The sequence below is a fragment of the Pezoporus flaviventris genome, unplaced genomic scaffold, assembly GCF_033815535.1.
Source record: "Pezoporus flaviventris isolate CSIRO_AGI_PZ_B2104156 unplaced genomic scaffold, CSIRO_AGI_Pfla_v1 ptg000030l, whole genome shotgun sequence".
Taxonomy (NCBI): Eukaryota; Metazoa; Chordata; class Aves; order Psittaciformes; family Psittacidae; genus Pezoporus; species Pezoporus flaviventris.
In genome coordinates, this window is record NW_026892578.1 from 4,441,952 (window position 1) to 4,465,535 (window position 23,584).

A 23,584-nucleotide genomic window follows, 5' to 3' on the forward strand; every position below is an offset into this window, starting at 1 on the left:
TGTCATATGTTTTGAATAATGACATGAAAGACAAATGCAAAACATCCAGTTAAATTTCTAGTGTTTCACATAGTACTATTAGCTCAATTCATAAAATACACTAATTTTTTGCAACCATTATGGATTACTGTGTGTGTCAACTGAATGCCACAGGGCTTCCAAGTCACTGGCATCTATTTTTTTTGATCTAAAAGTTGGCATAATGCAAACAGATTGTTCTAATTTTCATCCCAATAACCTTCCTTCTCCAGAAAAAAACAATGAAGAAACTTGATCATCAGCCAGAACTCTTGAAGCAATGTTGGGAAGCAATTAAAGCCAACGGGCTTTTCTCATCGCTTAAGCATTTGCATTTTAAATAGATAAGGATCATGCAACAGAGTCAGTTACAAAGGAACCTGCCTCTCTGTTTTGTCCCAAAATCGTCTTTAACACTTTTTTGTCACATATTGTCACAATTACGTACTAGGCAACAGTTTTGAACTATCAGTATCTCAAACCTTAGCTGCTATAACTCACCTGAGTGTTAAAAACAGAAATGCAAAATATAAATGGGGTAGCAGGAAACTTTTCACTGTACTTTTCAATGTTTTTGAAAAAAATAAATTGGTTCTACAACTCTTTCTGATTCCAGGCATAAACATTAACAATAGCATCAAAAGCACTCCAAGCTAGAATACCTTGTAAACTGGTGTATACATACATTTGTATAAATATCTTTGTCCCATTGATTTAACTTTTTTTGAATAGATTATTTCCTGCTTTTACAAAGTGCTGCTCAACAGCAAAAGAACAAAAGTTAAAGCTTATGAAGCTTCATGTTTCCTTCATTATTCCTTCATCAGATTATGTCAACAGCATCCTTATCAATATTAGAAGAAAAAAAATAATATCTGAGAAAAAGAGCATTCATTTTCTTACACCCTTTATTTCAAGTGTCTTACCAGGATAAATCTCTATTTGACTAGTTTCTCGAAAACTTGCTAATTTTGCTGAAAAGTTTGATATTGATGCACCCCACACTGCTGCTTGATTGTCAGGATTTAGATAAAATGAGTGATGTAGCTCAATAAAGCAAAGTCATATCCCCCTCACCCATTCATTGTAAGACTATCTGTCTCCAGGTACTAAAACAGAAAAGCTCAACTGTAAAAAATAATGACTGTACCTGGAGAAAGGATAGTGTCCTCAAAGACTCAATACAGAAAGGAGAAAGCCATTCATCTTGATTCTGTATAAGGTGTTACGCGTATAATATATACAGGATATAAGCTAATGCAAAAGAACACTAGTGTCTACAGATGTTGGCACATATGTCTATATAGCTATCTTAATAAAAATCAACCCTTGTGAAGAAAATCTTTGTTTATAACATATACTGTGGAAGTACATAGCTGCAAATAAAATAAAAGTGGAAGTGTATGTATTTTCACTTATCAGCTGCTCAGTGCAGTAGAAAGCATCACCTTATATTGTCCATTTTGTCTATTCTTGCAAAATGACAGAAAACCAGCAAATCATGTCTTTATTTTGGAGTTCTATTGCTGCTCTACACCATGGGATTTCATAGCATATGCTTTGCTAAGAACTGCATGTGGTGAAGATGCCTTCTGTGAAAACTGCAGAGAATGTGCATGGATAAAAAGTTAAATATTTGTGGTTTCCCAAATTGTTGATGATTGACCTGTCTCTGCAGACAGACACTATCCTGAAGCACTGAAATATGGGACATAGAAAACTCTTGTAGGGCAGAAGGCAAAGAAGATTAAAAAATAAAACTCACACTAAGAACAGGAAATACATACAAAATATTCATACTGCAAATAAAAAAACCTGATAGTTTTAGAGGCAATAAATAGTGGGCCAAAAATTACCTAGTTTCTAACAAAGACCTGCCAGAGACTGTCACCTTGCCAGCCAGGTGGTTAATGGAAATTGCTTATTATCTCATGTTGAGGAAATAGTATTTAAATGCAGCTGAAACAGGAAATCACTGCGGCTATATTTCTGGTAATAAAAGAAAAATATAAACAGATGGCTCCAGCATATACAGATGATAAAACATGTCAATTAAACTAAAAAGCATACTACTAATAAAATCACATCATCTAATATTCTAAGGGCAGAAATCTGTGGCTATTTAAATGACAATACTAGGAAAATGCAGGCCTTAAAAATGAGCAAGTCTGCCTGTCAAGGAATATCATTGTGAGTTTAGCTGGTTCAAAAAGGAGGAGAAATATCAGAGGATTAACAGAATGGCACATAGACCATCACTACATGATTCACCAAATTTTTTCTTCAGACAAAGAAAGACGGATATTCAACTTATAGGGGGCCTACAAGTATGCTGGATAGGGACTCTTCATTAGGGAATGTAGTGATAGGACAAGGGGTAACGGGTTAAAACTTAAACAGGGGAAGTTTAGATTGAATATAAGGAGGAAATTCTTTCCTGTTAGGGTGGTGAGGCACTGGAATAGGTTGACCAGGGAGGTTGTGAGTGCAACATCCCTGGCAGTGTTCAAGACCAGGTTGGACAATGCCTTGGGTGATATGGTTTAGTGTGAGGTGTCCGTACCCATGCAGGGGGGTTGGAACTTGATGATCTTAAGGTCCTTTCCAACCCAAACTATTCTATGATTCTGTGATTCTATAACATGAAAAAAACCCTTGCCATTCAATAATTAAAATGTGTGAGACTCATTAACTAAGCACCTGCTTTATGAATTGTACATGCACAGAAAATTTGTAGGTGTGTTTAAGCAACTCCCAGATGTATCGATATGCATTGGATTTGCTGTTGGCAACATAGCCTTTACATACAGTCAGAGTTCTTGGAGTCCCCCAGAAAGTATGTCTCAAACTCAAAACCTGGACACTGAAGTTATAAGGGACCAGTCTGTATTAGCTGAATATACACAAGACCACAGGGCCTGAAGGAGCTCATCCCAGAATACTGAAGGAGCTAGTGGATGTTATGGCAGGACCACCTACTAAAGGCCTCAGGAGCCTGTGGAGGTCCCTGCTGACTGGAAGCTAGCAGATGGTGTTCCAGTCTACAAAAAGGGGGTGAGGGAAGACTCAGAGAACTCCAGACCCATTAGTCTAACCTCAGGTCCTGGCAAAATTATGGAAACGATTATGTGAGTACTGTTGAAAGGCATTTAAAGAATAATGCAATCATCAGGCATAGTCAACATGGATTCACAAAGGGAAAGTCATGTTTAATTAATTTGATATCCTTCTATGATAAGGTGGGAAGGCAGCAGTGTCGTTTTCTGGATTTCAGTAAGGCTTTTGATACTGTCCCTCACAGCATCCTTCTGGACAAGTTGTCCAGCTGTGGGATGAGTGGGTTCTCAGTGCACTCAGTGAAGAACTGGCTGAAGAGCTCAAAGGGTTTCAGTGAATGGGGCTATATCCAACTGGCGACCAGTCCCCAGCGGTGTTCCTCACAGTTCAGTTCTAGGGCCAGTTCTGTTTGATGTTTTTGTCAAAGATCTGGATGCAGTGACAAACTGCACTGTTAGCAAGTTTGTTACTGGGGAGTCAGTGGGAGGTGCGGTTGACTCTCTTGAGGGACAGGAGGTCTTGTAGAGGGTTCTAGAAGGACTGGAGCATGGACTAGGATTAATGGGGTGATATTTAACTAGCTGAAATGCCGGATTCTGCACCTGGGGCTGAGTGACACTGGACACAAGCATAAACTGGGAAAAGAGTGGCTGGAGAGCAACAGATCCTTGCAGGAAGGGATCTGAGGGTGCTGGTCGGCAGCAGGCTCCATAGGAGTCAGCAGTGTGTACTCTGGCAGCCAGGAGGGCGAACCGCACCCTGAGATGCATCAAACACAACATCACCAGCCAGTCAAAAGAGGTGATTGTCCTACTGGGTTCAGTGTTGGTGCAGCCTCACCTTGAGCACTGTGTGCAGTTCTGGGCATCATGATTTAAGAAGGATGTTAAAGGTACTTCAATGTGTCCAGAGGAGGAAAACAAACCTGGTGAAAGGGCTAGAAGGAATGTCCTGTGAGGAGTGGCTAAGGGCTTTGGGTTTATCTAGTTTGGAGAAAAGGAGGCTGAAGGGCAACCTCACTGGTCTCTACAGCATCCCCAGGAGAAGATGGGTAGAGGTAGGTACTGAGCTCTTCTCCCTTGGATCCAGTGATAGGATGTGTGGGAAAGGTTCAAAGCCCTGCCAGGGGAGGCTTAAGATGGACATCAGGGAGCATTTCTTTACCAAGGGGATGGTCAAACACTAGAACAGGCTTCCTAGAGGACTGGTGGGTGCTCCAAGCCTGTCAGCATTTTATTTAAAAGGCATTAGCTGTTGGTCAGCCCTGGATTGTTCAGGCAATTTGACTAGAAGATCCTTTTAGTCCCTTCCAACTGAAATATTCTATTCTAGTCTATAATCCCAAAATATTTTGCTATAGTACATATTTTATACATTGAAAAGAAATGATTGATTTTCCTATCCCTTGCAGGCAGTTATCACAATTGCCAGGCATGTTTATGCAATGAAGCATAATAAACACTCCCTCATACAAACATCTATTTAATTAGGAAGCTGGATCTTCATTTTCCAGTGTTCAAAGAGAAGGGAAAAGTCCTGGGATTACAATTCATCAACCAAGTCTCTATATCCTCTTCTTGTTTTGGGGTAGTTAATGATGTTTGCATTCAGGACAAATTATATGAAACAAGCACTTGGAAGATACTCTGAAGACTGCTTTGTCTTTGTGGGGCTTCAATGCTGTATTTTAGTTTAACACAAACAGAATTTCACCAAGACAAAACAGTAAAAGTAGTAAACTTCTGATGAGCTAAGTGCCCTCAGAAGCTCATTCCAATGTTTCATGTGTGCAATTATCTTTCTACAGTGTCCTCTGTAGCATAAAATACTTGCAGTGTTCTGAGCTCTTTGCAGAGATTTCAGTTTAGTGACCTCTGTACATTAGTTCCACATGGTACTGACATTTTTGATGGCAGGGCTAAACAAGATTTACTCTTGTCTAGAGCAAATTAGAATTTGACTAACAATGGTGGTGAACTGAAAAGGTTCAGGGTAAGGTGCTTCAAATAATAAACTAATCTGATTCTTTGCAATTTCAGAATTTTTTAGTAAGAGAGAAATCCTCACAATGCTGATGCTGAAGGCTGCTGAAAAGCATCAATGTGTTCAAAATGTTTAAGCACATGAATATTTTGTACCTTAACATATTTCTATCTTAAAATACTTGAAAATATTTAGGTTTTGTTCTTAAGACTGCAGATAATTTGGTGTGTTTGTGTTTTAAGATAAGCAAGAATCCTTACTTGTGTACATATATGCCCTGCCCGTGGCAGAGGGGTTGAAAATACATGTTCTTTAAGGTCCCTTCCAACCCTAATCATTCTATGATACTGTGGTAGGTACTTAAAAATTTTTTCTTCTAAGAAATTATTTCTCACCTGTTTTCATTACTTCATTTCATAAAACAGTTTATTTCTAGAATTCTTTGTAATGCTGGCTGACATATTCATATTTTAATTGCCTATTTTAAATATGGATCTACAGCTTTCATTTTGCACATTTTCTTAAGGTAAGAATCAGTCAGCTATAAATTTTAATGCTGTCAAATCTTAAACTTCAAAAGGACCAGTCACCTTTTTCCAAATCCAGATAAAGCGAAATTTTTAGGCCCAAGATCCATTAATAAGACACTCACATTTTTTTCCTTGCACAAGGCACATTATGAATCTTGCACATTATGAATCTGATTATCTCACTAGCACAATGAAGCTGAAATAAAAATCTGGGCAAACATACTTGGTTTTTTTTTAAGAAAACACAATCTCTCAGTTACAGAGCTACTACAGATTTTTCTCTTTTTCTTCCCTCCAGTTACACACTGTACATGTCAAGCCCCAGACTATACTGGAATCCCATATTTATTCCACTACTTAGGCAGGTTCTGGGTCCAAATACATATCAATTGTATGGGTTACTTCTACATGACCAAGTAACATGGTGTAATAGGAGATGGAAAGATTTGGAGCTGAATCTCTTCTTATCTACAGCGCCTTCAACCCGGGGCGGTCAGTCACCTTACACTGGGGGCCCTTACCTCTGTCCAGTCTCATGCCATTTCTGAGTTACTACACTGAATGTGTGCAGCCCACCCCATCTCCCTCCTCCAAGTCTAGACAGCATGCATTGCATAATGTTGCAGGGAAAGAATGGAAGACCTTATCCAGCAACACAGAGGCAGTGCTGGGGATATCTCATGAATGAACTGATGCCTGTCTTCTTGCACCAACCCCGCTCCTGAAGGAACAGAGAAGTATGACTTTCTAGACACACTTCCCATAGCAGTAGTTTTGTCCACAGTCATCTGGAGGCTCACAACCAGAACTGGGATTGGCAGGACTGTCTCCTCCATGGAATACAGACAAAAATCGTGGTATACTCACTCTTCTAATGCAAAAGATGATAGACTGTTTGTATCCTCAACTGTGAGCTGCCGCCAAGCCTTTAATCATCTCTGCATGACATTTTAGGAATCTATATCTGTGTATAAGTCAAACAAGCTGTCATCCTGTGAGCCTTGTTTCCCATAACTCCTACTGATCAGTGACTAACTACCTTCAGCTGAGCAAATCCACTATTGGCAGAGGTCTCTGATGCCATCCTCCAAACACTCTTTGCTTAGTCAGAGCATACAGCTGATACCTGTGAAACCACACAGAGTTTTTGTATCTTTAGGTTCAAAAACTAGGACGAACTTGGTGAGTCCCACATCCCTACCCAATCCGTCAAGGCTACAACTATAAAAATCACAAGAGAGATTCCCCCACTGTCATGCAGACATTTGTTCACGACTCACGGAGATTTATGGAGCCCTGGAGGGACTCAGCATGTCTGTTTTCTATTATTACGAGTGGAGGCTCAGCTGTGTAGCTGGAACCTTTTGTCAGGAACAGACAGGATCATTCATGGCTACACCATAGCAGGTGTCCCATACTCCTATATCACTAGGGCATAAGAAACCAGACTCATACATAAAGGTATGCCAGTATGATCACCTGTTTCTGAGTACACACTTGGGGTTAACTTCCAAGCTGCTGCTCCCACTGTGCGAACATGTGAGTGAAATATGTGGCTGAATAAGTGAATTTGCTGTGTGGATGTTTATCTAATATTAATAATCACAACTTTATTATGTAAATAGCCAGTCAATAAATAAAAGGAGATACAAGAAATACCTGTTGCACTGTGTGTCTATTACACACACGCACTCAGTCCTCAATTAGAAAAAGCCATTCTACAAAAGAGCTGGGTTCAACATATGCAATATACCTCATCAAAAGCTCAAAATTTTGACAGATACAGTGAAAAACTGCCTTTCAAAACTAAATAGTGGGTTTTTTTATCAGTGGGAACCAAGTGCCAAAGAAACAAAAATTATTTTAAATGAAAGTTTATACAATCTTATCTATACAAACTTGGGACTTTGTTACTTAGGAATTTTCTGTAAGTATTTTCTAATGTATTATGACACAGACCAAAGTGCAAGCTCATTCAGTGAGCTAGATGACACTAGATCTCAACATTAATATCTTAACACCTCAGCTACTGACTGCTTTTGCATAGGTGAGAATATGCATTCATTTTTCTTTCTTCCTGCCTCCTCCCTCTGCCTACTTTTTAAGAAAGAAAAAATTATAACAGTTTCTTAGGTTCAGCCCAAAACAGAATGAAAAGTATATACATTTTAAATGTTTAAATTACTGGCACAGAACCTTCCCATGTCCATCTGCATTTCCCTCCCTCAAAGATACGAAAGAAGTGATCTTCAGCCATCCCAAAAGATTCCTGCGTTTCAATTCTATTAATTCCCCAAAATATACTTCTTTAAAGGGTTTCTTTCAAAACCTTTAAATGACTTTTCGGTCAACATGCATGTAGCTGCTTTCTGATATTGCTCCAAGACAATTTTCATACAGTAGCTGGATATGAGGCAAAACCTTCTAAGCTAAGATTTCTGCATTACTGCTTAATAGTCCTCAAGTATTTGGTGAGAGTGACTCAACCTGAAACAATTCCATGCCTACTGCTTGAAGTCTGTTGTTAAATCAATATAATTCCACAGGAAACACCACGGTAATCAAACTAAAATACCATATTAATATATAACGATAAGGCAGTCACAGATCTGTCCAATCTGTCATATGCCCTGTTAAGAAGTGCTGTAAACCTTGACACAGGTTAAGGGTGGACATGACCATCCACTAACAGTGGAAGAAAAGAGGCACAGAAAAGTTATAGTTAGCTGAGAACAAGCTGTAACAATGAATCATTCCTATGGTATAACAAATAGATTATTGAACTTTGAACAGAGAACTTGATTGAATAAACCTGTCTGAGCATGCCCCTAATTTATTATAATTTTATACATTTTTGATATTAAAACTCAGCCTCTGATAAGCATTTATTATGCTTAACATTATTTGCCGGTTTTAAACTAATTAGATAAGTAAGGTAGCAATAAAAGGTTCAGGTGTTAAAAAATTCAGGTGTTAAAAAAAAAGCATTAGCATAACTACACACCACATAGAGGGAAAGCATTGATCACAGTAGATAGATATTGAGAGTTTCCATCAAAAAGACAATTTTACTTTTCAGCTATAAATACAGATATAGAGGAGAAGGTACAAAAACGAAGCCTAAGCACTGCCCCTAGTTCCACAGCTAACTGTAGCTTCTAGCAGCAATGGCCTGCTAGGTGCCTAAATGATACAAATAAGCTTGTGATAATGATTCGATCGCAGGGGATAAAGTAAACTACCACACAGCAGAGGTAAAAATACAAAGCAAATCATAATCAGCAATCTCAGCTCCCTTGCCAACACCAGAAGGAGGACACTCAGCTGCTGCAGAGACCTTACCATTGTAGCCGTGAAGGGGATATTGTCAATCACAGAGGAGGCCAAAGCAGACACCCAGAGCACTAAAATGATGGCCACCACCAAGCGCTGGTCCTCAGGAACCACCTGGAATTGGCAAAGATTAAATCACAATTTGGGTGAGATGGTCTGTAACGCCCACATACACGCGCACACACACGCACCCCCATGGCATAATTGCACTTTCTTCAGTTTCAATTTATCATCATTTATTATTCCTTTAGGCTCTGAATAGGAAAAGCATCTTAAAGAACATAGCCCAACACAATCACTTCTTCCACGAAAATTTGAACAAATAGATATACAAGGACTGATATTTCTAATACTCTTACTTTGATTTCACACAAGAAATACATTGTGGAACTGTGAATTTTCACCTTTAACTGTTTACACTTTTTTTAACCTTTGTATTTTGGGTTTTTTTTAGACTACAGAAAAGGTTTCCCTTTTGCATTTATGGCTACATTTATTCTGGCTGTGGACAGATGCATCCATATTAAATATCACCCATGCCAAATTATGACATGCTTTCTTGATATTGCTGATACAAGAATACAATCATTAGCATTGAATTCAAAATGGAAGTATTATGCATTATTCTATTGGAGTAATTCATATTTATTATTCTATTTTCCTTACCTGTTGAAAAACTGTAAATATTTTAAGCATACCTTTATTAATAAAGCCGTCTGTTCTCCTATATAGTCTATTAAGTGAAGATGAGCCAAAGCCTAAAAATATATATATAAAAAAATTATACCAACTAGTGAAGTACTGGATACAGTTACATATTTTTTTCAATGAATGTAAGAAAATACAATAATTCCTTCCCATTCACAAGGTATTTATTTCATGTAATTTCTACAGCAACTTTGCAGTTGGTGGGAAGAAAAGGAATGGCAGAAACTGGTAGCTGTATTTGCAGAAGTGGGTTAGTTTTAGTGGAATGACTGGTAGTATTACTTGAGAGGGTAGGACACAGGCGTAAGAGAAAGCCTGAAATTTAAATATCACATTTTTCAGTGAATATGTATTTTATGAATACTCAAACACAACTGATTTTAAACCAACTTCCCCAAATCACAATATTAATAGATGTCATGCGTTTAAGGTTAGATGAAATCAGGCATCTTGGGCTCAGTCTCAGATGAAGAAATAGGAAAACAAAACACGTATTTCTGTTAAACAGCTTTCTCAGACCCATTGAAAAAACCCAACAGTACGTATCTGCTAAAACCAGGACAGAGATCTTGGGTGAATGGAAACTGGCACTGAGGCAGCAGCACCTGAAAGGCAGGAAAACCAGCTCTCCAGTACCTAAGTCAAGCACCCAAATGAAGGAGGCAAGCCATGTACACGGACCCAGGCACAGCCTGGACCAGAGTACTCGTCCTCCCTGTGAGAGCTGCTCCCACTTGTACAGGACACTTAGACAGCATACCGTACAATCATGGTTACTGCAATGGATGAAAAGACATAGGAAGACCCCAGCCTAGTGGTGATGGCTCTGATCTCCCCTCAAGCAGACAGGATACAAACTGAGTGTTCACACCCAGGAGAACAATCTACTCCTTCAAACTACAAGGTAAAAGGGTGATTTTAACTCATGAGAGCAAGCCTGCAATTTACTTTGGTTTTGTTTTCTTTTCTTACAAGTGTCCAGAACGAATCACTATTTTCAGGCTGAAAAAGGTATATCTATTGCTATGTTTTATTCTATGACTTCTCAGTTTCTAAGGGGGATAAAATCATTCTTGGCTCAGCTTGGACCAAGCTGTTCAGCTTTCTTTCTTTTTTTTTTTTTTTTTTTTTCTGCCATGACAAAGAATCAGTCAGCTCCAATGCCTCATTTACTGACTGCCATCCAACACAGAGCCACAGAAGTCAGTATTCACACAATGCAACTCCATATAACCCACACACCTGGCAGTCAGACAGAGCCCTTCAGAGACATTGGTAGAAAAAGCACCATTCAACTCACATGTTGTCAAATTCCATGATAGAGATGGACAAAGATCCTAATAGGCACAGAATGGTATAAGACATGGTAATGTCAGAGTGACAAAGGGGTTGTCATTCAGACCTGCAATTCCTGTGCCTGCAACTCATTCAGGAAGCAGCTGAATGTTAGTAGTTTGGGTATCACTGCATATTAAATTTGGCCCAGAAATTATATTTCCTTTTAACAATGCATTGCACAAGAAAAAGTGTATCTACATTTAAAGACACAGCACACAGAAAACAAGTGAGAAGACTTTTAAACACATACCCATAACCCTTACATTTAAAAAATAGGTATTTTTTCATTACTTTAAGGTCTCAGGAGAAAGTTTCCTAAGAAATGAATTGTTGGTGGTAATTTTAAGTTACTATTTTCATTCTAAGCTATCTGTGTTGCTTATAAACTCAAATGTTACGACAGTGACTTTTTAAATGTTTGCAAAAGCAATACATTAATGAAGAGTAATTTTTTTCCTGCTGTTGCTTTGTGTTCACATTTCTAAATAAAGTTTTTAGCACAGTCGTAAGCAATTAGGCCCCAGAATTATATTCAGTTAACACTGCTGCCTTGTTACTTAATTATCTATTAACAGAACATATAACTTTTCAATAACACTCAAAATTTGTTCTGGAATCCAGACATGGTACGACAAAAGAGATATTTGGGAAAGAGGTAAGGGAATGAAGGACACACATCCCTCCTGCCAGACAGTCAGTCTGCACGTAACCTGTCACGTCAGAGACTATCACTGATCAGACAACCAGCTTCAGGATGTCTCTATGATACCCAGGCCAAATGCCTTGAAGCACCTAAGTGAAAGTCAATTAGCACCCTGCTACTGGCCTCCCGTAGGTGTTAACTGCACAGAGGGAAGATCTAGATCTTCTAGATCTTCCTAGATCTTCCCATGTCTTCTAAGAGAAATAACTATTTCTGTACTAATTAGTGTCTTCAGGCATACTAGTTCCCATCTGAAAGCTCAAAATAGAGTTGTACTGCAGAAAAATTCATGTACCATTTTAGATCAAAGTTTACTTTAAGCACAAAAATCTGTTTAAAATCCTCTTATGGATAATATGCCATGGTGACTGTTGTAAATAAACTCTGCCTGAAGCAATTAAGGTAAAATGTCAATTTTGACTATAAAGTGAACAACATACTGTATCCCTCAGAGGGGAACTTATGTCACAGAAGATTTAGACTGATTTTATACCCTGTAACAGCCACTTGTGAACAAGGACTAAAAAGACAGTGGTAGAGATGAATTATCCAAAATATAAAACAGAAAGCAAGAGAGCTCCAAAGGATTTCCAGCTTTTTCATTACAAAAGTTACCAGACTGGACTGATAAGCACCCAATGGCAGAACCTCCAAGAGCTCCCTCTTTGCTCTAGAACTCAAACCACATTTTCTGGATTGACTTGAAGCCTAAGTCCCACTCAGGTTTTTAAATGAGCCTTGTAATAGGAATGGGAACATTTATAGCAGTAGGAAATAGCTTCAGACGGGGAACCATTCAAGGTGAAGGATCATCAAGGGTGAGGAATACTAGCTGACAGCTGCTGAATGCCTAGACCATGAAAAGATTTCATATTTCAATGCATATCTTTGTTTTGACTTGTTTCTTCTTGACATCGTTAACTTAAATGAAAAGAAAATGCCTTGGCAAGGACTGTCATCTCCTGCAAGTCCAAAGTGTAATGGATTCAGACCAAAATTAGCAGTGATGATGCACAGAACATTTTTCTCATTCATTTATGTAGAAGAATTTAATGTCTCACATTTTCTCTTGGTTATCTGTACAGGTTTCTTTCATGACCTTAAACTGCTGCTATTCTAGGGAGCTAAGAAAAGTATTCTTTCATTATCAAACTATACACTAGTGACCTGAGAAATCATAAAAATGAAGTTCAGTGAATTACAACAGTTGCATCTGAAGTCTGATTGTAAATGGCAAATAACTTCCTGTGTGTTTTACTAAGTTATTGTGCAGTCACACAGCATTGAAATAAAAATCAAAAACATTCAATCCAAGCTAAAACAATAAATACATCAGGGAAGGCAACTAATATGCTGTTACAGCAGCAGTAAAAAAAAAAAAAGAACATGGCTTCAGTATGGATTCCCTAGAAGAGCTAGAAAATGCAAAGATATATACAGCCTGGTAAGGTAGAGAACAAAAAATTGCCTGTATTAATGGGTGTACAATAAATCAATATTTTCTGGTGAGTTTTGGACCTAGTAGCTTGAAAACAAACCTCTTAATCAGAATTTCCATTCATCTTCTCAGAGGTTACCAGATTTTGACTTCCAGTTTGGCATTAATTACAGTTAGCTGGATTATTCTCTGTGTTGTTTCAAATTTTGTGCCTTTTACTGTTGATGATTTTTTAGTAGATCCCAATTTATAAATTTTTGGTCTCTCTACAGTTACTGGAGGCAGGGGAAGGAGGTTGTGTGAGTAGTTTTGTTCTTGCAGGTTTTTCCCAGGCTGTTCACTCAGACAATTCACTAGCCATGGCAGTGCCAGTGGTCACTTGGGTTTTGTCAGTCACGTTTATAGAACATTATTACATCATTTAAACCCAGCAAATTACTACTGAAAACTACTGAGCATTCTAGAAGCCTAATTGGCCAGTAAATATGAGTATTCATACAAAGAATTATCGAAAGAGTTGGGGTAAAAATAAATCCTCTCAAGCTATACAAAAGCATCAAACAGTAAATAAAATGGGGTATAAGCATGGCTGGACTGTGTCCGATAGTCAAGCAAACAAACACACAAAAACTACACAGCAAGATAGCCAGGCATTTCAAGTACTGAGTATCTTTTTAAATTGCAGTTCCAATCTGAAATTCAGTGATGTTGTCCTATCAAACCATACTCCCATGAAATCTCTTAGGCCATTGGGTAGCCAGCATGCAGTAGACATCATTAGGAACATTTTCCACCTCTAGTTTATTTTTGTTCCTTTATTTTTCCTATCACTTGTCTAAATAATTGCAAAACACATAAATACATATAAACTATGCAGATATAGATTGCCAACATACCTGGAAACTAAAATTCTTCATATATAAAAATGATCATGTCAGATATATATACAGCAAATGCAGCAGAAGGAGAATCAGTGATACCAAGCTTAGATTGAAAAATTAAATATCAAAGAGGTTCAGCCAGCTTCCACCAGTCTGCAATTTCTCTCTATTCTACCATGACTACAATCAATCTACAATATTCCAGTGGGATTGAATATGCAGAGGCACATAATTCACATTTGAAATTGGTTGTAACTATTCAAGCTTTAGAAATCAGAGAGTTATTACCTCCATGAGAACAAACAATGCTGCAAAGAAAAGAAGGGTTGCCCACTCAACTCTGTTCAGTATCATCTCAAAGTCATGGATGTCTGCTAGCACAAGCAGCCAAATGGCTCCCAACATGGCGATCCAGCCTGCACGAGAAAGAGAGAGAACACTTTATACTTAACAGACTTCTTATGGGTTACCAAAGTAAAAGTTAAGAGTCTTGCCCTTTTCAGAGTAACTCTGTAACAGGGAAAGTTCACAGATACTGCAGTATGAATGGTCTCTGCTTTCAAATTAAAATAAATTAGAAAAGAAAAAAGGCAAATAAGGCACATTTGGGCTGCCCCAATAATCAATGGTTGAATCCCAGAGAAACCGTTAGGTGTTTATGAGGTAAAATGAAGTATTCTGGACCACCTGACAGGCTAGCTGAAGCCCCAGGGCCTTGAAGAATCACTGGCTACCTGCTTAGGAAGATAAATAGAGGAAAGGAAAATCTCTTTAAAAAAGAAGAGGAAGTGACTTTCAATAGCAGAACAGGCTTCCTCCAGACAGGATCCCTCTATACATCCTGAAGTGATTTAAGGCACATATATAAGTAACTGATTGAAAGTAAATGCAAATCAAATGCAAAATCAGCCAGAGAATATAATTAACAGATCTCTGGTCCAAGCAAGGCTCATTTTCTCTCTGCACAGTTAAAATGCTTTAGCTCTTTGATTCCTCTGGCACATTTATTTTAAACAATAGAATGGGATTTCAGATATGAAAGAAAAAGGGGTTGGGTGGACTTTTCCTCAGAGTAATATTCCTCTTACTGTTTTTCTTCTCTATTTTTTCCTAAATAGCAGATGATTTTTTTTTTTTCTTTTTTTTTTTTTTTTTTTTTACACAAAACCCTAAGATACATAATTTAAGAGTTTGTTGTTTGTTTTTTTTTTTTAATGCCATAGAAATAAAGCCTGCCACTGCTTCAAGTTATTTCTCTGTTTGTTGTGACTATTTTATAAGCTTCATCCTATTTCATATATTCACAGTCAGAAAGTGATGGATTCACAGAAATGCAGAAAAAAATGAGGGAGAAAGAAGAATAACAATCCCTGCTGGCAAACAACTTTAAGTCACAAACTTATAATCAAATAGTAAACGTGACCTAGGGAGAATAGGCTCTTGCTATGAAGTGGATAGATGAATAAAGTGAGCCCTCTACAAAAGCCTTCAGCAACTGTAAGAAAATTCAGAGATACAAGACTGTTTCACAAAATTTTAGGCCATTCAATTTACACTTTATGCATAAGAGTTTTTCCATTTGAGTTAAAACAAGAAAGAGATCAAAAAACGTCCAACAGTATAAAATTAAGCTATATTCCATTTAAATCCTATTTAAATATAAAAGAATTAAAGGCCCCAAAGGTCCTCACTCTTCATGAAGCTGTAAATGTTTATTCCCCCCCCCCAAAAAAACCTATAAAGTGTAACATAAATATTCCCTAATCAAAGAATGCATTTTGCTCTCTCAAGTATATTTTAGGAGCTTTCAGTGACACACTGCACTCTTTAAATGAGAATTTCAGGTTAACTGTGATCAGTAAGGAAGGTCTGCTGAAAAAACTGCAGCTCAATGTTGGCAACCAGACCTGCCTGAAAGCCAAAACCAGCAGCTAAGGAGTTACTCTGGTTGGTCTGTTTGGTAAGGAGATCTAAACCAGCTTGCACTAGCTCTGGCTTATCATGCTTCAAGGTGGGTTTATATTCTGCTGCGGTATTTGTGCCACAGTGAAATCACACTTCTTGCATTGTTTGGCTCCAAAATCAAAACACTCTCAGTGCTACCAAACTCTTTGGCCATTTACCTGTTCCTGTCCTTTCAATCATCTCCAAGTGCCATCTTCTTCCCAGCTCAAATTTGCTTTTGATGCCACTAACCTGGCTTCTGCCCCCTCTGCTTGGCTGAAACCACATTTTCCAGCACTACAAAAGACTCCTCTGTTGTCTAGCTCTCTCCCCATGACCATTCTTCTTATAAAGCTTCCACACGGCAGGATTGCTCTTCCCTGGATAAGTGGCGTTCACAACAAATTTTTCTTTAGCCTGGTGCAAACTTAATGTAGAGGGAGATGCAGGGAAATCCTTGTAAGGGGGCAGATATGAAGGACTAGGAAATGTAATGGCTTGTCAGCAGAAATACCACCATATAGGTGGAAATAAAACCAAAACTAGAGAAATGAAGAATGAAGGAATTTTGTATCCCAAATTCTGTAGCTTCAGCTTCTATATAGCTTGCAATACAGATTTTGAGTAAAATCTGACCTGAATGCCTTACTGGATCCAAGAACCATGTCTCACAGCGCACTCTGCTCACCTTAAAAGACAGAAAAGCTGGCATGATACAAGTCTGTTCCCTGCTTTGATCACAGTGATCTGTCAGAGTGTATAGTCAAAAATAGCTCATGCATGGGTATCATACTGCAAGGGACGAGGAGAGCAAAAACAACCACAAAAGACAGCAGGTAGGAATAGCTAGTTCCGGATTTCCTTGTGAAGTATGGCATTTTACCACTCACTAGACAGAGACTCCAGAAATGACCTAAAAGTGGTAATACTGTGTAGTATTGTAGGAGTACTGCTGTGGATGAATGCTGGATTCCAGCATAAATTGAAAATATATGGGTTTGGGGTTTTTTTTGTGCACTGGACTCCAGATATATATATAGACACTGCAAAACCAGTTACAACCACAGGGACAGGAGTGCTACGGGAGTTCCCGAAGAAGCAAAAGAAAGCAAAGAGGGAACTGCCAATTCCTACACACCACGCCTTTTTTCTAACATAATTGATTTAGTGTCTTTCCAAAAAAAGAAAAAGTCTCTCTCTATGCAAATGAATAGTAATTTGCTCTGAACACAAAGGGGTCATGGAAATGCACTGCCTTACTTTCTTCTAACTGTCAGGTCGGCTGTTCTCTAAATTCCAGTAAAGAACATTGGGCCAATTCCCCCTTAAATAAATAAAGATGAGGGCAAGTCCTGTAAAAGGAATACTGAAAGGGGAAGCAGATGTGTGCAGATCAGGAGCTTAGCAGCAGATTTTACTGCTATTTTGCACAAACGTAAGAGGCAACATTACATTTTGTCACACACATTTTGCATGTAAGTACGATGAAGCGAAAAATTAAAAAACAGGGATTTCTCAATAGTTCTGGAACAATCTGTAATAATATCTTGGCATTGCTTCTACCCTCCTGCCTCAAAAAAAAAAATTAAAAAATGAACGTGCAATATGGAGATAATTATTCGCTAAAGCTAATGAAATATAATTGAATTGCACAAAAAGTAGATAGAGCAGGCATTTTCTAGCACCATGAAGTGTTATCAGCATGCATTAGGTCCAGACATGCAGCTTTGCAGGACAGAACAGTGCCCTGCCTTACAGTATTGTTGCTTAGGAATATGGATGGACAAGGGAGGTGTCTTCCCGCAGTGCTCCAGCAAGTACAGTTCTCCAGAGGCTCAAATACCTCAGCTGCCAGCTCTGGCTGCAAGGGCTTGTTTCAGTCTACATACATGGTCTATTTGGAGTGTATTTCTTTTCCTTGATGTGCCTGCAAAGAGGAGTTACCCACCTCTCAGAGTGCAGAGAAGAGAGGAGGAAGAAGGGAGTCTCTTGAGGCATTTGGGGGACTTCATCAAGATGTTTGACCACAACACCGTTTAATACCATGGTTTGACTTCAAGTACCCCCGCAGCTGGACAAGAGTGAAGTCTTCTTCCACAGCCTGAAGGCCACAGTAGTTAGCGTATGCCATAACTTCTTGATTAACTGCTCTCTGCCGAATTGCTCGACAAATTTAACTGCAATGTTAGTGGCAGCCTTCAGGTTTTCTAAGTTTTTTCCAAGGACTTTCTAAGTATATTCATGACAGTGAACATAATATATCAGTGTTTGATATATTTGAGTAGCTTTGCATTTGCCCTGGATCCTATTTGAAGCGTTTCTTCCTTTTTGAAGAACTGAAAGCAGTAAGATACATTAAAGACTAGCTGCTCTCTTCATTTATTTTCTAGCTTACTGGGCCACAAAAGAGAACCAGGAGGAAGAGAAATAGAAATAATTTCAAAAAATAACTTCTCATTACTATAGTGAAAGCAAAGTCCATTTATGGTTCCACAGACCATTTCCTTTACTGCTTCTCAGTGCCAATAATTGATGCTCTGGAAATATAACATGGAGAGAAATTGAATCTAAATTCCATATCTGCACTGCTTTGGTACCTGTTGAAGACTGTGAGGGTTTCTATTTATTTTAGCAAAAATAAAATTAAATTTTATTGTAAAATGCACCTTTCAAATTTATAATGCATTCTTCATAGAAAAGATTCCTATGTCTTCTGCTTGGGAGGAAAAAAAGTACAGTAGAAATAGCTTTAGTGCTCTGCTTTCCTCATACACTTACCCAGCAGGGAGAACCACCATTGGAACAATAAATAGCACATGATGAGAAGAATACAATTGCAATCCTATTTAAAAAAAAAAACACCTTATTTTGAAATAATCAAGCAGAAGAACTTGAAAATAGAAAACAATCTAATAGAACCAAATACAAATCTAGAATATGTGGGAGGAAGGTAGGTGGAAGAGAAAGAAATGAAAGAAAAAAATTACTGTGTAATCTGCAGGCTTTTCAAATGCTCATTAAGAAAAAAATGCATTCTTTAGTAAAAGTAATTTTGCCTGACCTACTACCAGCTGAAAAGCATAATAAGCTTCCTCCTAACAATGTGAACATGTAGCCACTGTATGTTCACTTTACGTGTAAAGAATTTGAAATAATGTATTGAATAATGAGGGCACACAGAAGTTTCATTTTTGTGGAAACCGAAACGGCAATTAAGACATTTGCACTGGAAACCAAAGCCAGGATAACATTGCATGATCACAGTGCTGGCCTGGGAAAAACAGCATGCTCCTCAAAAAAGATGGGCACAGGGTACTACTTTTAGGCAAGATTTAAAACTGTACAAATCCAGGGTGGGAAGCAACTGGACACCTAAGTTTTGCAGAAAAGACTCAAGAAATACAGTGGATCACATCTGGGACTAATGAAAATACAGAAATACAGAACCAGAACCATAAATAGTAAACCCTGTGAAGTAATCTCTGATCTCTTTATCCCTGGTAAACCGTGACAAGACACACTTTAAGATGCATACCCATTAGGAAATCCAAGGCAGAGAAGTAAACCAAATCGACACTGTGAAAAGTTGGCTTTTGAGGAAAAATTTAAAGAATCTAAGATATTTAGCTTTAAATAAGAAGATTAAAGGGGTCCCGGCAAGTCATTGGGTAGATACCAGGCTGTTTCAGAGGGCAGAGAGAAACCTGTTTGTCACAACAGCAGTGGGCAGAACAAGAGGGAGTGAGGAGGAGGTGTAATAGCAGTGAGGAACCTTCAGGTTACACAATATACAGGGTCACAGATTTATAGTGGATGAGAAACAAGGAGAGAGGTTTTTTTTAAATCAGCTAGACCAGCTTCTGCCAGATGGAAATACAATACTTCTATCTGCAAACAATGGACATACAGACTTATTTAAACATTTGTTACTGAGCAAAGCATGACATTCTTTTTTTTGTGATCTTAACAATTATCTATTTGTCAAAATGACCACAGCAACATTTTGTGAACTGCAGAAACCCTATTAGCCCACAATGTCCATTACAGGCTGTTCTGGGTTCAGTAGTAGCAGTCATTTCTTTCTCCTTCTTAGTAGCTGGTGCAGTGCTGTGTTTTGACTTTCGGCCTGGGAACAGCGTTGCCAACTCCAATGTTTTTAGTAGTTGCTCAGTAATGCTTACTCTGACCAAGGACTTTGTGAATCTCATGCTCTGCCAGGGAGGAGGGGAAGCCAGGAGGAAGCAGAGACAGGACACCTGACCCAAACTAGCCAAAGAGGTACTGCATACAACAGCACATCGTGCCCACTATATAAACTGGGGGCAGTTCCCCAGAAGAGCTAGATCACTGCTCGGTCGCAGTGGGTATCAGTCAGCAGGCGGTGAGCGGTTGTATTCTCTTCACTTGTTATTTCCCTTCTCATTATTATTATTGGTGGTAGCAGCAGTGGTTTGTGTTATATCTTAGTTACTGGACTGTTTTTAACTCAACCCGTGGGAGTTACAGTCTTTTGATTCTCCTCCCCATCTCTCCAGGGGCGGGGGGAGGAAGGGGGGAAGTGGAGGCTGCGCGGCTGGGCTTAAACCACGACACAGGCTTACCAGCTAAAAAACATTTGGTGCTTACCTTTGCATAATTTGTTACACAGCATGTTACTGAATATATGAGGAATTCCATTGCTGTGTGCCAACAGCTTAATCAGAAGTCTGCCTAACTCCAGGGCCCCTCCAAATTTAGCCAAAGAATATGTGCCAGTCCTTCATATACTATGGTGTAGTTTTAATGTTATGTAAAGTATATACTCTATTATACTCTTATACAAGCGTATAGAAATATTGGGGTGAAAAAGTTAAAGACATTTTCAGTAGTGCTTGCTCTACTAATGGAATATATTTCATCAGCAGTTGTAAATATGAATTAAAATATCCTGTATTTCAGTTTCTGTAGTTTGTTTTATTTTATCAGGCATCCCTGAAAATATATATTCTGAAATCATGCTGAATGTTTATAAGTAATACTTGCTGTCAACTGATAAGCACTGTTTTATCTTTAATATAGTTAGAGATTACTATAGCTAGGCACTGCATCTACAGGGAGGTTGCGATGACAGATATATAGCTGTGTATATTGCACCAATCCATAAAGCTAAAAAATTTACAGACCTATCTCAGAAAAGGTCACTGTAAATAAACACACTCCATTCCCATAACCTTGTTGACTCCTATGAACCAAAAATAATTTGAGAAGATGCAAATATCAAGATAAAGGAAAGGTCAACTTCTCCAGAAGTAAGCAATGAAGTATCTGCTAGTGCAGCTTTTGCACAACTGCTACTGTTCTTGTTCTTTTTTCTCGTCATGTGTATGGGCAGCTGCAACAACTGAGGATATTTTCCATGCTTAATAACATGTTTTTAAAGATGACTGTGCAATTTCAAGAGCAGAATTTTTTGAAAACTATCCTATAGGAAACTAAAAGTGTAAGGATCATGGAAAGCAGATTTCTCTTATTTTCAGGAGCAAAGTGTTATGCTGAGAAGGGGTGGTAAATAAGATCTGGACCAGACTTTGTGAGTCTTAGTCAATATGACTGCATCGATTTAGCTCTATTTCAACATTTTCATTATTACATAATAATAACATTTATTTTTAATTCTTATTCAGGATTTTTTCAACATCACTATCAAAGATATCACTTAAATGGTTACATCCATTCTCAATTTAAACCAACAATTCTCATCTTCACTCTGCAATTAAATCTCCATACTACATACTCAGAGGCCAGCAGGTCAGTCCCATGCAGTGCTCTTCTTGACCTCAATGTAAAAGTTCTAGGCATCTTAAATCAACACCACTGCATGCCTGAACAAATAAAATAGAATTATACAGTCGTAGAATGGTTTGGCCTGGAAGGGACATTAAAGATCATCTAGTTCCAACCCCACTGCCATAGGCAGGAACACCTTCCACTAGACCAGGCTGCTTAAAGCCCCATCCAACCTGGCTTTGAACACTGCCAGGGATGGGTCAATCGTAACTTCTCTAGGCAATGTCTCACTACTCTCAAAATGATCAACAGATGAATGAAGCAAAGGCAGGGAGGCAAAAAGCACTAAATATGACAAACTCCATTGACAGTTATACTACCTGAGGAAAAGGGCTGCAGATCAGCCCCTGCAAGCACAACTGCAAGGACCTGGAAGGGTCTCCAGAAAGTGATGAAGACTTTCAAAGAGGACTACCTAAAACCATGGCTCTAAACTTACTATATCTTACTACATTAGGCAGGAACACTTGTCAGATGCTACAGTTCATTGCTCTGTTTACCATTATAAGGTCAGGAACTAAAGAAATCACTTTAGTCGTTGAAAGCAGTGTCACAGCTTCATGTAGGTGGAGAGTTAATGGAAAATAGTAAGAACTTGATGCAGACAAGAGTACACAGGATGAGTGGCTGCACCTAATCATACTAAAGGACCCAGGTTTATCAGCAACTCAACTGTACTTAGTTATAGATAACAGAGCAAACTTTGGAGACTATCAAAACTCATTTAGTGGTAACAAAAGCAGAAGAAACAAGTGTGTAACATACATACAACATACCACATATGAGAAAATTGGGTATAATGCAGAGCTAAAAGCCAAATTTGAAAAAGTGAAGTGTAAAGCTTTAGAAAAAGCATAAAAATGGGCTCGAGTGTACCCAAGTATAAGGAAAAAGAAAACATCAACACTACTCACCTCCTGGTAAAGAGGAGGAAGAGAACCCTAACACACTCATCTCTGTAAAGACCTGAAGATATCAATGCTATGTTGTGTCTCTACCCAGCCCAAAGCTGTGAACCTTATAACCCTGCAGAGCATCAAAGGGTGACCCTAACATCAAAATATAAGGAAAGGTATTGAGAGTATATTGGGGTTTTGTTGGGTTATACTTACACATTTAAATGTATACTGTATATTGTTACTGAGTGTTGATTTTTATTAATTAATTTGGACTGTGTATGTATTATCATAAGAGGACAAACAATAACTGTTTGTTGTGTTTTGTTTACACAGATACAACTTTTAATTAGACAATAAATTCTTAGCTCCAGGTATTAGGAATATTCCCTTTTTGCCCACAGTATCACCACTGATACTTTGAAAGTGGGAACCTACCGTATACAGAGATACTTTCTCTGCTGTATACAGAGATACTTTCTCTGCTGTATACAGAGAAGGCGTCCCTAATCCAAATGTTTTGGGGACCAAACCCATCTACTTTACTGAAATGTGTGAAGGAGTTTCCAGGCAACAACAGATTATTCAAGTGATATTTTTAGCTCTATAGAAAAGGTCCATAAATGTTGCTTCCCAGGTTTGAATGTCATTCCTTAATATATTAAGCCATGTTGGAAAGCTTTACAAAGTAATAAAATAAAATAAAAATACAAAGAAAAAAAAAAAGACAAGGGAAATAAAATCTTGGTTGTAACAGCTTTAAATGCCATTGATAATTCATTATCACTTGAGCCATTACTTAGCAGGCAATACCTACAAGCTCTCCTCACTAAAACTGATTAATATCACGGAGCCTAGATAATCTGGAGGTAAATGTTAGATTCAGTGACAAATTAAAAAGCAAATGTGCACTTTTTGCCATGATCATA

The 23,584-nt window shown here is 38.2% G+C and overlaps 1 protein-coding gene across 1 annotated transcript in view; it reads right to left on the reverse strand.

The window, feature by feature from the left end:
* OCA2 (OCA2 melanosomal transmembrane protein) overlaps positions 1–23,584 on the reverse strand; it is a 191,041-nt gene that overhangs the window by 47,345 nt on the left and 120,112 nt on the right. The window contains exons 19-21 of the mRNA XM_061459769.1: positions 14,278–14,405; positions 9,620–9,679; positions 8,931–9,035 (exon numbers count right to left, since the gene is read on the reverse strand). Of these exons, the coding sequence (XP_061315753.1) occupies positions 8,931–9,035; positions 9,620–9,679; positions 14,278–14,405 (293 nt within the window). The remainder of the gene's footprint in view (positions 1–8,930; positions 9,036–9,619; positions 9,680–14,277; positions 14,406–23,584) is intronic.